General features: G+C 39.1%; 2 protein-coding genes across 3 annotated transcripts; one reads left to right on the forward strand and one right to left on the reverse strand.

Annotated features, from left to right (window-relative positions):
- Positions 1–494: 494 nt before the first annotated feature.
- Positions 495–7,411, reverse strand: LOC125742653 (glucose-induced degradation protein 4 homolog). Of its 2 annotated transcripts, none has more exons than XM_049014872.1 (6): positions 6,914–7,411; positions 6,221–6,280; positions 4,422–4,529; positions 4,097–4,198; positions 3,837–3,967; positions 495–3,066 (listed from the first exon to the last, which is right to left on the reverse strand). In XM_049014872.1, coding segments are annotated over exons 1-6 (594 nt in total). In that variant the 5' UTR covers positions 7,106–7,411; the 3' UTR covers positions 495–3,065. The 2 variants fall into 2 exon arrangements, with proteins under 2 accessions (XP_048870829.1, XP_048870828.1); XM_049014871.1 differs by having other exon boundaries at positions 495–3,156; positions 6,914–7,403.
- A 941-nt stretch (positions 7,412–8,352) lies between these two features.
- On the forward strand, positions 8,353–15,221 carry atpaf2 (ATP synthase mitochondrial F1 complex assembly factor 2). Its single transcript, XM_049014866.1, has 8 exons — positions 8,353–8,843; positions 9,168–9,212; positions 9,368–9,516; positions 9,612–9,709; positions 9,836–9,916; positions 10,428–10,540; positions 13,134–13,249; positions 13,586–15,221. The coding sequence occupies exons 1-8, from the start codon at positions 8,723–8,725 to the stop codon at positions 13,721–13,723; spliced, it is 861 nt and encodes a 286-aa protein (XP_048870823.1). The 5' UTR covers positions 8,353–8,722; the 3' UTR covers positions 13,724–15,221.
- The last annotated feature ends 396 nt before the right edge of the window (positions 15,222–15,617 follow it).

Raw genomic sequence — 15,617 nt, forward strand, 5'->3', positions numbered from 1 at the left:
CTATGACATCAGCTGGCGTGGGAGTCAAACCCCCAACCCATAAAGCGTGAGGAAACTGCCCTCCCTGGAATGTCATGTGTATTACGCAAAGAGAAAAACTCCAGCTTAGAAAAACTCCAGAACGGTAATTCCCTCTTGTAGTATAGATTTTCTAGACAGTAAAAGAAAATTGAGAAAGGAGAATCAAATTTTACGTACAAAAAACATTTCCCATGTTTTTTCTACTTATCCCGTAGCCACCGAGATCTTTGAGACCTAATGTGTGTCGCAGAGAAACAAGAAACAGGAAATTAATGATTGGATTGCATTTCAGATGCGGGTTGTCCCATATTACATTATTGGGGATGGACAGCCCAAAGGTGGATCGGTATGACGAAAACATGCTTTTCACCTGGAACAATACCTTTTTAATGCAACATGTTACATCACACTAATAACGTATTAACATGGAACGAAATGAACTACGTAAACATTGTATTAAACAAAAAAAAGCATCCTTTTCAATGGAAGTTTTATTGAAATGCTGATGGAGACACTACATCGCACCTGACCACATCCTTGGCCGTACATCAATTCCACTTGCAATTTCAGTTGTTACTTTAAACAAAATACCTCTTTCTTAAAATTCCTCCATCCATCGAACACCTTAACACATCATATTTCACTGCTCATTAAATTATTTTGTGACCTGCATTAAACATTTCATCCACTTCTTAAACATGCCAGAAAAAAATGTAGCGTAGGAAGGACTGATGCATTAATATTTAACATTTGAGAGAACAACCTGTAAGAGGTGCTTAACTTACGGAGATATTCTCCTTCCTACCTAAAGGGTTTGTTGCTTTAGGGAAAGTTCCTTTTGTTGTAAATGACCAGTATGAAAAAAAAAAATTGCTACGTGAACTATAAACCATGAACTGCTTTAAGCAGACTATCCAGATCCAAATAGTCTTGAATGGGAATTTCTTTTCCGTAACGATTTGTCCACACTGTAATCAGCCTGAATTATCATGTGAACTTACCCAGTGACTTACCCTAATCGCAGAATGTTCTAAAGACATATTTGATTTGTCCCACCAATGTCAACCAGCCAATGATGACTATTTATCCCTTCTTTAATAGGCTAAATGTGCTGCATTCCCCATCGCCTCCCCAAAAAAAGACATCCCCATTGGGAATGAGGTCTCATCATCAACTTACCTTGCAGTGCCACAGGCAGCCAAGAGAAGTAAGAATGAAGCGGCACGTAACCAATAGACCACTGAGGTAGATAAAAGTAGGAACTGTACTCATACTTTCCTGGCTCACCATTAGTTACCTGAGGGCAGCACATGAACCCACAGTGAGAGGGCTAACACTTCAGGACTACTCAGAGATATCTATTTGGTTTGAGTACTGCATTTTCTCGAGTGGCATTACAGCACAACAGCACAGTATACACCATGGTACCAACACCCACTCCAAGTCCAAACTCAAAATGTTTTACATTAGGCTCGTGCTTTTCTTGCTATTCCATCATTCATGTCAAAAAAATAATTTATAAAATTCATTCACCTTTAAGGCAGAAAGTTAAAGCTTTAAGAACTTATACATTTTCTCTCATTAATAGAAAACTACATTTACACATCAGTATCTGTTTAAAACACATGTTCAGAAGCTTAGTGGTTGGTTTGATAATCAAACAATACTTAAAATACACAAATGCTCTCTGAAGCCCCATTCGAAATTACCAGGGTACTAGGATCTGCTGCATGCAAAACATTAAACACTGTAATCTTCGTATACTTCCAGCTGACAGACCTAGAGGAACGCAAATCGCAGGCGGGCTTTGCTAACCCATCCTGACTGTGTGTTATAAGAATTCCACCATCACAGTGACATGGGGAAAGGTGCAACTTAGTATTCCACTATGAAGAGAATTAAACCATCGTGTCCTACACAGTGCTTTTCAACACACCGAGTTTTACAGAGTAACACAGGATACCACAGTGAGGCTGTTGGCCATTACCACACTGGGAACTGAAGAGAAAATACCACAATACTTCAGAGTTAAGTACACATTGTACATGGCTGCCTCTCCATGTAGACGCAACACGCTTCACAGCTGCTGAGAAGATGGCACCATCATGAGGGAAGCAAAGATTATACAATGATCCTCAAGCATGTAGACGAAAACATGTGGTAGATATAGACAGAATTAATCAAGTTCAATAAATACTGCAATGGCTTAAAACGGGACCTTTTGTAAGACTAGCTTCTATAGTAGTGTTTATGACAACCAGAAGCATATTAACAGCTCATGTTGTGATTATGTTGCATAGTTGGACAAGTAAAAGAAGAAAGCAGGGAGCCAGGCTGGGGAGGTGAAGTCTTTTGGGAACAGCATGTGCGCTGTTGACATCATTTGCCTCTTACCACCAAAGGTAAAGCGTTCCAAGAGACTCAAGTCTCTAGGTCGCAAAACACTTCAAATATCCATGTTGGAAAAGCTTTAAGTCGACATCTTGCTTGATTCAGAACAACAAAACTGCCAAGAATTTTAAGCAAAACACACATTACTGTTCAATAGAATCCCAGCAGTTTTTGTAGCTCACTAACATTGGTAGAATCTCTCCAGATTTGCCCAAGTAGTCATGACTGCTTTAAGACAAAGGAGCCAACAAAAGTTCCAAAAGTATTGTTTAAAAAACAATAACGAGCTCTACAAAGTCTGACCTTATATGGAACCAGAAATGTATTAAGTAACTTTCTTGTGGAGGGGAGGTTAAACAACCAACCTTAAAAAGTAGATACCATGACGACACTGCAGGTAAACTAAGGTAGCTTAAAACAGATTATCAAAAATCAGCTTTGATAAAGAAGCACTGAGCCACAAATGTGTGAGAACGTACTTTCCGTACGGCCCTTTAGCGGTTCTCTTGCTAATCTGGGCCTGAGCTTTCCTCCCGTGCACCCATCTGTCCGATGCTTCTCTCTCCAAAGAGGCTGCGGTCCTCCACTGAATCACGTGACAGTCTACAGCCACCCGCCGTCCTCACTGTTCGCGGGGCATTGAGCAGTCCGACTCTGCAAGCAGCACCAGGAAGTCAGTGTCACCGGAACTCATATATAGGCATGCTGTGTTCAGGGACATGGGTGAGGTTTAAGGACTGGTACCTGTGGGAGCAAACCAGAAACATGCTGGTGTGAAATACTGCATTGCTCCCACACCATTCTAACCCCTATCCACATGCTGTCCCTTTACAGACATGTTGAGGACATGCACATAGATTACATGGTACACTGTCTTAAGTTGTTTGGTCACTATATATAGACACAGAAAACCAACACTGGGTTGCAGCGTCTGGCAAGCCTTTGTGGGTGAAAGCTTGACAGAGATTTCATAAATGATCATTACATTCTTCGGTCAGATTCATCTGAGCTCAAGCAGATTGCTGGAAGCCTGCTTGCTTGCGTGCTTGGAAAATTGTAAATGTCACAAGTGAACGCATGTCAATGCCAGGGTGGCTCAAGGAATTTTCCTGCATTTTCCTCCAGCGTTTGTTAAAGTAGCAAGAGTTAACTCCATACACAAAAAAAACTAGCTCTTTGTTAGTGGATAAAGAAAATTGAAAGACAATGTAAGATTTTTATGGTAAAATCTAAAATCAACAGCATATCATAAGATCGCAGTAAGACAATTGCATTTTACAACTAAACCTGTAAGAGATGCTTAATTTACGGAGATATTCATTCTGTGGTCTTATGTTTTGATACATCAGACCATGGTTCAGAAACATCTAATGGCAAATTATGAACAGCTAGGCTCCATGAAAAACTGCACTGAGCAGCTTTACCATTCTGAGCTTCTGTGGTAGTAATAACCCTCTATGGTTGCCGTGGATTTCTGGAAGCAGATGTAGTAGAAGCCAGCGAAAGAAGCACCACTTATGTCCTTGATTGTGTGATCTGGGACGAGAAACTGCTCCTGGGGGGGGGGGGGGGGTGCAGCAGAATTTCATTGCATACATACATCACACACATTTCACCAGCAAAACAAGAAGAGAAACACTTCTAGATTATAAAGAACAGTGGTCAGTTTGGAAGAATGTCTTACCTTCCACCTCATAAAGACAAAATCACTGTTTTTCAGTTCTTCGTAATCAAAGTCGTCAGCGTTAAACGTTTTTGCATACTGATAAAAAGCCTGAAATTTGCCCTGAAAATTCAGATCAGGAAGACAAATTAACATACTGTAAAGTATTATTTCTAAATGAAACTGAAGCACAGAAGCAAAACCTGTTAAACAAAACCTAGTAATAGAAAGCTGCCAGCATTTCTACTTCCTGCCAAAATTCACAAATCGCACAATAAACTACAACAAAACTATTTATCAGAATTTTGACATCTGCTAAATGTGTGTTTATTAGTAACACTCATACCCAGTGCTTGCGATCAACATCTTCATCTGCATCCCATTTCCTTGTTAAAAAGGGGCGCTTTTTACTGATTATCTCCCCAGCAAAGAAGGTAGTGAGAGTTGGATATTCCTGTTCAAAAAACAATTAACGATCAATTAACATCAGGTCACATAACAACTGCAGATATAAGGATTCAGTGTGATGCTTCACCTTTTTGCGTCAGCATCTATCTATACAAAGTCCTTCCACCTTCCTGTCATTTCACCACAGCCATTAGCTGGCAAAAGCTTTGTTTTTAGCAAATTTTAGCTAAATATTAGATGCTAGACAAGAGTATTAAAATTGTCGTTTTCCAACTAGAAAAAATAAATAGGCACTGAGAACTTCGAGAGTATGTGACCCATGGTAAAAAGTGAATAAACTGGAGCGAATTCTCTTTCAAATAAACCTTTTCTTGTCATTGGAAACTTTCATCCAAAACAATTGTTCTGCCACACATATTCTAAAGGAAAAAAAATTCCCTAAAATTATATACTGCTACAAAAGCACCCACATACTGGTAAATTCCTGGGCCGTGGCTGTTACTGGGAGGTAGACTATGACAGCTGCAGCACAGTAAATTGTAAGACCTGCTCAAAAAAATCTGCACTTCAAGATATGCAGAGGTCCTTACTGTTTAAGACCTTTAGGGGCAGCATTCTCATGCAGCTGACTACAAGAACGATCAAACCAGCACTTTTGAACAAATGACTAAACTAGCCAATCAAATTGCAACTTAATCTCAGCAATGTGGGACTATGCAGTTATACCCTGCCTGTGTGTATGGCAACATCGGATTCGCACAATAGATCAATTTGTAAAAGCGATCTTTTGTTTGATGCAATTTCTTATACAATCAATGGGCACCAATGCCTGTTTAAAGCTGCATCATTTCATAGCTCTTTATGAATTTGTGAAATCCTTACAACTAATGGATTAGAAGAACCTATGATTACACAGTACTGCATAATAAAGCACACAATAGTTATCAACATAATAAGACAAAAAGTTGAAAAGTAAACAGGAAATTATTGCCGGACAAAGAAGCTACCGGGAAATCTTCAAATTCATACTTCTCCGCACAAGCGCACCACTCACGTTTCCGATCTGCGTATGCGTACACGGAAACGTTCATAGATCTCCGGTCAAGCCGCGTACTTTGCACATGCGCACAACGTGTTGGATTTACTACTACTAAGAAAAATATATCAATTATTCTGATATTCCCTGCACATGTACCACAGCAGTGAGGCTTGTGCCTGTTTCTCTATGCTTAACAAATTCAGAGAACCAGCTCACAGGGTTGCCAAGTTCGATCATCTTGCTGCCATTTTCAATTTGAGACAAGTCTGTACTTCACATACACGCGTATTAAGATTTTTTTTTTTTTTTTTTACATGTACATGCATTTACATATATGTAACAGTTTTATTAGCTTGTAAGTAATCTTTAGGGTTTAGCACCCCAACGGTCGTCAAAAGCTTCCATGTTAGTATTTAAAGTGGATGCTTAGCGAATCGATGATGCGCAGTGAGTCCAGAGCTGCGCGTATATCGCTACGCGTGCATAAATTTGGAGCGCAGCAGACGTTCGTCCGCGGAGCGCACAATGACGTCAAACGCGTCATAAACGTTCGAGCGGACACGTCTGCTACTACGCGTAGGGAGAAGCCAAAACTTCAAACCAAAAGTGCATATGTTTTATGGGTGGAGGAAACTTCGAGTAAAAACAAATTCCATTGTGCTTCAAAAGACAAAAAAAGTATTCATTTGTCTGCTTACCTCTGTCAGTCCCTTAATCTTTAGATACCCACATAAATATGAGTCCTCCATTGTAACATGCTGCAAAAAGAAATTATGCAAAGGTCTCATTTGTTATATTCCCACAAGAAACACACAATCAGCACAATTAATCAGCATGCAGACTGTAAAGCTGAGTTGCTGATATTATTGCTTCAGTCATGTAGTAAAATTGGGCACCTCATGGACCGCTTATGATTACTTTATCCAACCAGGAACACAACAGTATTTGAGGCAGATATCTTGTTGTCAAACTTAATCTAAGAACCACTACTCCATCTGCTGCCCAAAGCATGTATCAAAATTAACACAGTATACACAGTTAACTGGCAGTGACATCCCGTTGTACCAAGTTACTTTTCTAGCAGGCTGTCATTGGAGCATACATCGGAATTACATCCCAGTGCATAAGGATACATGTGAATTTAAGCAGAACGTGTTCAAAGTCCAAGCGGACATCAATAGCTGTGGGCAAGTTCTTACCAGTCCGACAAAAACAGTAATTTAGAAAATAAGTAGTCGAACTGTCTGCTCAGTAAAATTGGTACTAAATAGACAGCCTCAGCTTTCTACATCGTTGCGTGTCACTGAATGACAGGCAGACTCGATTGGCAAGCATTTTTGAAAAATGACCTAGCTACAGAACAGGCCGGTCAACATTTGTGTCCAACTTACCTGCAGAACAACCTCAACATCATAGGAGTTTCCCTTGCTCTTCTGGTGTCCTCGAAACTTCGATCCACTGTATAAAAGCGAAGTGGCGACGCCGGGCTGCTGTGTGTTTATTGGTGGAGGTGGGATAAGCGAGGCCGAGGATACGAAGGCCATAGAGGCGTTACCAGCTCTGCACTCAGCACGGACCGGCATGTTTACTCCTTCGCCGGGGTAACCCCCGACTACGTGAAAAAATTCCAGAAACGGGAAAAAAGGTGGTTAAAATAATGGAATGAAGAACACTGACAATACGGCTCACCTCCTCACAAGTCCTCCACGGGGCAGGAAAGGATGCGCCACTTGAATATCTGTAAATCGACAGTAACTCGGCAGGCAAACTCAAATTAACAATATCCTACCTGATTAGAAGATTGGACCTACCCCTATATAAAACTAAACGGTCATTGGTCTGTGTCCCGAAATGTATGCCGGGAATTGTATGTCTTTTAAAAGTTACGAGTAAATTTCTATGGTAATTAGGTAAATCGAGAGCTATGACGTATTGCCAAAGTTCTACATGAAGAAGAAATTGCATTAAAAATATAGTTGCTTGAAGTTGTTTTTTGTATCTCAAACATGGAAGAAAGTTGTAACGATATTTGGGTGCAAGTTAAAAACATTAAGTAATGTTATTGCCTCCACATTCCAAAATCGATTGCACACGTCAGGTGCAATTTCTAAAAACTATCACTCTATATGTGAGATTCGGTTGCCAGGAACAAGTACGTATAATATGCAAATTATTACATTTTGGTATATACTATATGCAATGTACAGGACTGGGATGAAGCTATCCAATGGCCTGATATAAAATATAATAATGTAACTTTTAAAACTGCAACGAAGAAAGGAACAAATAAGTCCTATTGCATTATAAGATAATACACAAGTGTTCAGGATCAATACTAAAATATATATTTCGGGGATTGTTAGTCTGCACGGTTGCAGAAATGTATTCAACTCATATGCATACTCACAAGTCAGTTCCAAAAGTAACACTGTATCATCTGGGATCATTTTTATGTGGTTGTTTACATATTTATTTTACAGAACAAATCCAATTCCAGAGTTTTTACGTTATTGGAGTGAATTGTGCGATATGATCGGTCAGTTTTTAATGGACTTCTTTTCCCATAATGCATGGAATTGAAACGTTTACAATGGTCAATGTGTCATGTATGCGCTGAACAGAACGCGAGATTAGGTCGATAAATCCCCCAAACCACCAAGCTAGTTTTAATTATAAAAAAATCTGAATATCATATAATATATAATGTTATGCTTTATTGTTTAATTACATATTTTATTTTTCATTACCATTTTAAGACATGTTTCGTAACACAACATTATATATTCAACAATAGCGAGTGCATTTAATCTATATTATGTATGGTCACAGTGTTGTACCTTGTTTTATGTTTTTTCCAAGTATTATTGCGTATGTCGTCACTTCCGCGTTGTGCCTCGCGTCGCAGGAAGCTGAGATGAGGGTATCTGTAATTGAGGTCATTAGCAGCGTGCTTTTCTCTGCGATCACTTGTACGGATGTAAACTGAACGTTTCTTACGATTTTATATACAACTCAGAACTCAATATGGCTAACGTATTTCATGTATAAAATTTGGTGGATTGAGTACATTTAAATATATTCAGCAAATATTCTAGTTTACTGTGCAGCTGATAAGTTTGTCAGACTTGGCATTGGCAGCGTATACCTGTAACGATATTGATTGTAATCTGAATTGTTTAGGGATCCCTTACTTGTTCACAATGCTAAGAAATCTGGTTAGATTTCAACGTCAAGTAGGCTTTGCGTTTTCTAAGTGTAGGAATCGTGACACATGGCTTCCCAATGTTAATCACTCGCAAGAATACTCCGCTGCAGCTTTGGGTAGGAATATACAACATTATTCTCCGATTTCAGTTATATACGTTTCGTGAAGTCGTTTTAGGTGCTGGTCTTTCCGTTGAATAGTTTCAGTCTGCTAAGTAGTTCAGTTTGCCCATTTGATCATCCTTCCTAACCAGACAATTTTTTCCCCAAAAGTGTATAAGTAATTGTTATTGCAAGTGCCAAAGAATCCTGGCTAAACAGATTTTAATTTGCTGTTCTTGATGATATTGATACATAACATACACATGTGATGCAAGTCCCTATTCGGATTTGTCTACGTATGTTTGACATGATTTTATTAATTTTTTTTTTAATTGACAGAGAGGAAGAAATTCTACCAAGATGTCAGTATTTCACAGGGAGAAGGTGAATTGAAATAATGTTTAAACCTGCATGTGGACTATATCCTCTCATTCGAGGAATGAGTTACGTTATATATAGATATGGTTTTGAGAAGTTTGTAAGGACGTTTCATAATGTAGGATATTTATATGTTTTCGGACCTTTTTTGACACATATAGATGGCTTGTACGAAATTAATCTGGACCGCAGAAAACTGAAGACTCCTGCGGGCAAGCTGTTCACTGTACCCAATGAAGCTTTAGCCATCGCTGTGGCAACAGAGTGGGACATGCAGAAGGACACACTGAAGTTCTACACCATGCATCTGGTGCGCCTGTCTGGAACTGTTGTTTGCTTAATCGTTGTCGTGTTATGCAGACATGCAGGGTGGTAAAGGAACACGTGTCTGTTATTCTGCTTCAGACCACTTTGTGCAATACGGTCCTGGATAACCCCACCCAACGGGACAAGGGACAGATCATCGCAGCTGCCCTTAAGTTTCTGGAGACGGACACCATTTGGTAGGCAGAGACTAAACACATATGCTTCCAAGCTATTCAGAAAAGCATTTTAATTCGTAGGATGTTCATTTGCAAACTAAACAGGTGAGAAAGGGTCTGATGTTGGTACCGTGTCTCCCCTACAAGCTACAGGGTAGAAGAACCTCCAGGACTGGTAGAACTTCAGAAGAATGAGTGGGACCCGGTGTTGGATTGGATTGAGAAGAGGTATGTATCACAGGTGATTACACCGTAATATTTAGTGTAAGACCATCCCCAACTTACAATTTATGCGACTTATGGCAATTACTACTGACAACTGAAGTTTGAAAATAAATGAAGTGTTTGGAAAACAAAAACTGGGTAGCCATATGCCCAGCAGTGCTACATGCTGTACATTAGTCACCATGGGAAAGGACTGTATTGCAGCAGAACCGTCCAACACTCACACGCATCTCCTACTCTCATTGTCACACCTAAAATCAGTGCTGTTATCCTATTCAAACCTGCATTAACTTTTGATGTATGACAAAAACTGTTTGTCCAAAACTGTTACAGTGTACTGTAGTTCTACTGTACAAGTATTGTTTTTAAATTAATCTGGTTCCCAATATCAGAATACATTCAGCACCCCCCCCACACACACACACCTCACTGGTTATGTATTTATTCTCATCAAATACGTGGAAAAAACCCTGAAATAAAGTTCTTGATGTGCCACTTTGTATTATATTCCCAGGTATAATGTATTAATTGGCTCATCTTCCAACATAATGGGGCCACAAATACCAAAGGAGACCAAAGACATCTTCCATCAGCATTTAAGCTCCTACAACTTTTGGGGCTTAACGGGTAAGAGGACCTCCTTCATCCATGTACCTGCTAGATTTATGACTTCATGGTGTTTTACATTTATTAAATTTAGCAGTTGTATCGTAGTGTTATTACTATGAAGAGTTGAAGGCGGCATGTTGTTTAAGGTTCTGGCTGTTTGATCATAAGGTTGGAGGTTATGAGATGATGCTGTTTGACCGTTTACATTGATTCTTAATCTGCACTTTCTTGGTTTTGACAGAAGATTAAGATCGCAAGTCATGTGTGTAGGTCTGGATGATAATTTAATATTCTATGAAATGAAAATCTGACTTTACGTCAGCAAGGTTCAATGAAGAGGGCTTGGTACATAGAGCTGACATACCGTGAATCTCAAACACTGTATAAATCCCACATATGTAAAACAGCTGATTCAGAAAGCCTATACCATTATGTGACAGTTTTAACGACATCCCCCGAAAACATTACATACACCATCCCACATCAAAGCCCAATGGATCTGCTCAACCTGAAAAATAAATATTCTCTCTCTCGGGGTGCATGCATGCCCACTTTCCACAAGTGCACCTGGCGAGGAAAAAAAAAAATTACTGACAGCCGTTGATGTAAGGTTGTTTATTGGTGGCAGGCTGAGATTGTAAGTCCTATTCAGGGGTACATTTCGCAAAGGCTGCCGTTAGCAGCTTATATAGTTGGAACCATTCAGTTTTGAGTTTGGGAAATGTACCCCAGGTTAGCAGGGGAGTAGTAAACAGAAAGTGTGCGGGGAATATCAGTACTGTTACAAATTGCAATTCTTCAAGGAGGCAATTTTAATAACCTCATTTGAGAGAAAAAAAAATCTATTTCTTAACATCAATTTAAACATAGGTTACGGAAATTGTTGTTCACATTTGGCACTGTTAGTGTATCTCCCCAGGTGCACACAGCCTGACAGGCACAAGTTTGGCACGGTGATATCATCAATGAGTATAGCCGCTAACTTTCCCAGAGATTTTCCTTCACCATCTCAGTTTAAAACCACGACTAACCACAAGTGTGTGAAATATACATTCTTCCCTGTACACTAACAGTTTCTAAACAAATTGGACTATTTTTTTAAACCCCTCCTTTGGGTTTCACCTCTCCCCATATCTTATGCTGTCGTTAGCTGTAGCTTTTCCCTGCACTGATTGCCAGTCACAGCACCTTTTACACCACAGGAATTCTCACTATAGGAATTGCTGACAGGTCCAGATATTTAGCCTGCTAGATATCTGACTGACAGGTGTCAGCAACGCGTCGGTGACTGTGTACGGACGCATCTTTGAACTAATAGCAATCAAGCTCCAAATTGCCTCTAATCTGGGCCTTCTGTTGCTGATCACCAGCTTTTGGCAGCAGATAATCAGGACTAAAATTGTCTGATGTGAACTTAGCATTAGTTATTTGTTTTTAGCCCGATCTGAATTTCCTGGCAAAAGCATAACCTCAAATGATGTCATGTAAAATGTTAGCATGTTGGATGTTTACAGAAAAATATCTGATTTTGGTACAACAGACATTCTCAGTCTAATCAACTATTGTCTCTTTGATGTTGGTGTAATTTATTGGGAACCAAAATGTTCCCAAACTACTGATTTAAGTGCAGTGGTAGGGGCCTTCAGCTCTCTAGCATTAGCTGTAACCAAATCAAAGCCACACTTAGCATATTGTTTTCTGTGTTGAATGCATTTACCGTTACAGCCCTTTAAATGTAGACCTGAAATGCTCATCTGTCAAACCTGTTTAAAAATTGTGATTCATTTCAAATCCTCAAACATGTATCATTATCGTATCGATTCGGACGGTCACTGGAGACTCTTACCCTAGTAATCATGATTCTGAAATTAACAAGGGGCTTCTCTACTGCCTATAGCCTGCTTTTGGTTAGCTAAACAAATATCCAGTCAACACTGTTGTCAAAAAAAATGGAAAGTCCAAATTCCTTACAAACAACACATCTGTAAGATGCTCAGCTTATTGTTTGGAGTTCTTGATTAAAAACTGCATGACGAAGATAGCGTACTAAAATCATTTGTTAACGGAGATGAAAAATACTTCCAGTGTTTGTTACAATGTTAAAAATGAAGTTGTGACTAGCTAACATCATGCCTAGGCTGAAGTGGGAGTATTAGAGTTATGTGTAAAAAGAGTACACTCTTAAATATCAGTGAAAAGTACCGCATACTAAAAACGTAAACCAGTACATTATCATTAACAAGTATTGTGTACTGTATATAATTTTATACACTATACTTTTACATAACAGTTAGTGTAGGATCTGTTTACACCAGCATCATCACAAACGCAAGAGTAATGCATTGTACTACAATTTCATTACAATCTTATGCGTTATTGCCTTACTGTAAACCAGCCAATAAGAACAGAGCTCATCAACATATTAATAAGCCCACCATAAAAGGGAAAATGGGTTGTTTCATTCTAGGGCCAAATAACGTTGTAAATGGGCCTGTAAAAGTGCTTCTGTGCATTTTTTTTTTATCAAATCAACTTCACACATGTACGTATGTAGACACCCGGGAAAACATTCTATGACATCGTTAAGAAATGACCACAATCTTCACAACAGGGCTGGAGTTTATCATCACACAACTGAAGTCATTGGTGTTGTCCTTTGGGCTGGTTGACAGACACCTGACAGTGGAACAGGCTGTCTTGCTGTCCCGTCTGGAGGAGGAATACCAGGTATGGGGTCAGCTTCAACTGAAGCTTCTCAAATATGGGTTATTTTCTGCAGTTTTCTTACCTTCGGTCTCTAGAGAGTCATAAACATCAACTGTGAAGGGAATTATGGTTAAACCTTCCATATTTAAAGAATTTAAAACATTTGGCAAACATAGTGATGGCAAGTTTAGCCTGATTTAGTACTCTCTGCTATTTAAAGAAAGTCTCTAAAAAACAATTTCAACAGTTTGTGCTGGTCTTGGTGAGAGTCATGCTGCCGATAAGATGATATTGTACCATGCTCTGGGACTGCTGCAGTAACGTGGTTCTGCTTCCTGCCCTTTCTCCTCTGCATAGATCCAGCGTTGGGGGAACGTGGAGTGGGCCCATGACTACGACATGTACGAGCTGCGGTCGCGCACCGCCGCTGGTGCGCTGTTTGTGCACCTGTCCTCAGAAAGCTGCACCGTCAAGCACAAACTGCTGCAGGACTGACGCACTTTGCCGCCTTGTGCGCTCAAGGCCCTGGCTGTGAATATAAAAGCAGTTGCACTCAAAACATCTCAGCCTCTGAATGAAACCTTATTTTGGAGACCTGGCTGGATCACTTAGTTTGTTTTCGAGTCATAAATATTGCAGTGAAAATTTTAATTCGTGAATCAAGGAATTATTGATTATTTTTTTTCCCCCGATTGTAACATTTCCCCATTGAAGCTGATTTCGAGATACGGAATGGAAGAATTCCCTGAGGCGTTTCATTGCTCATGCTTTTCTTCAAGAAAAGAAAAGCACTGTAGTTGATCCATTTATCTTCTAGTCTGTTTTCCTTGTTAGAGAGCCTATCCCAGAAATCTATGCCTCATCCCTTTGTTTTACCAACATATTTCTTTCTTAGAGATAAGAAATGGGCAATGATAAGATGGGTCATGTAAATTTAGGGAACTTTATGGTCCATTTGGTTAATCATTTGCCTACATTAACATCTCTTTGTTAGTCGTACGTGTAATCTATATGTTCAGCACCAAATTGCTAAAGGCCATCCTCACTCATAGAAATAGTCAATAAGCATGCAATATTATTGCAGATTTTATTTGGGGGAAAAAAAGTTTGTTTTCAGTGACATTTGAATATATTGTTAATGTAAATTATGTTTTTGCAATATTTTTGCTGATATGGTCCACTTTCATGAGATTGATACTTAACTCTTAAATGAATCACTTGTGGATTCAACTGCAGTTACACTACACGTGAACTACTTTCTGTAGAATATATTAACCGTACATGTTTCTGGTCAAGTATCGTGAAGCTTTTAAGTTAAATTTAGTCATATTGCACTGTGTAAGCGAAAGGAGCACAAACTGAAGCAGCAACGCAAGTAACAATGCTGGCAACCAGCAAAACCTGATATCAGGCATCCGAGATGGACCATTGGGTTCATCAGTACATCGGTAACTCATCTTATTTCCGAGCTCTGTGGGCGCAACTGGGATTTCAGCTGAAGGGTGTGACTTGTTACACTGAACTGCAGACTAGGCTACCTATTTGGTTGCTTTCAGATAAGTTTCTCAAAGGCTTATATTTTCATGGTTCATGTGTCTCCTGCATCCTGTATATTTTCAATTAGTTTTGTTTTCTGCTGAAATCCTGAGTTTGACTATACTTGAAATGTCATAATTTTCGAACATTGTCCAATTTAAAATGTTTTCAGTAAGTAGTATATAGCGTTTGTTTTTAAATATCCCGGTTAATATCACTTAATGAGCAATAACTCACTTCTCTGCAGGTATTTTACCTGTATGTCCAGTTGTTTTACTTGTAGCGACAATTCAAGACTTCAGTGATCAATCACAATTAATGAGTAACAGTGGAATGTACACATACAATGCATCTTTGTTAAAAGGAATATGACATTCGATCTTACAGCTTTGTTGGAAAACATACGGAAAAACTACCTTTTGTTGTCTGCATTTATTAAACAGTTCAGTTCCCTGCACGACTAGCAAAAAAGTTTTCTGGTCAACAAAGAGTAACAATCCATTAATCTCTAACTAGGTCCTTGCTGCGGAACCTGGACTTTTGAATTCCTAAAATGCTTTAGGTCAATAAAAAGTAATTTATTTTGGAGGTTTCCCTAATATTTAATTTATCATTCTTCTATTTCAAATGCGACGAGTAAAAGTGACATTTTTAGATACATAGTTTTCAGCAAACGTTACTAAGTAGACCTTCCAATATTTATCATTGTTAATGTTTTTTTTTTTAATCACAAACGTGATCGGTCATTTTGTTTCAAAGTAACAGCATTGCCAAGTTGGAACTCTTCCAGAAGGCACTTAGTCCGCCCCTGCACTCCAAAGGAGGGTAGTAAAATGACGCGTCCATACCGCAA

This window comes from Brienomyrus brachyistius, chromosome 5 (genome assembly GCF_023856365.1).
Source record: "Brienomyrus brachyistius isolate T26 chromosome 5, BBRACH_0.4, whole genome shotgun sequence".
Classification (NCBI taxonomy): domain Eukaryota; kingdom Metazoa; phylum Chordata; class Actinopteri; order Osteoglossiformes; family Mormyridae; genus Brienomyrus; species Brienomyrus brachyistius.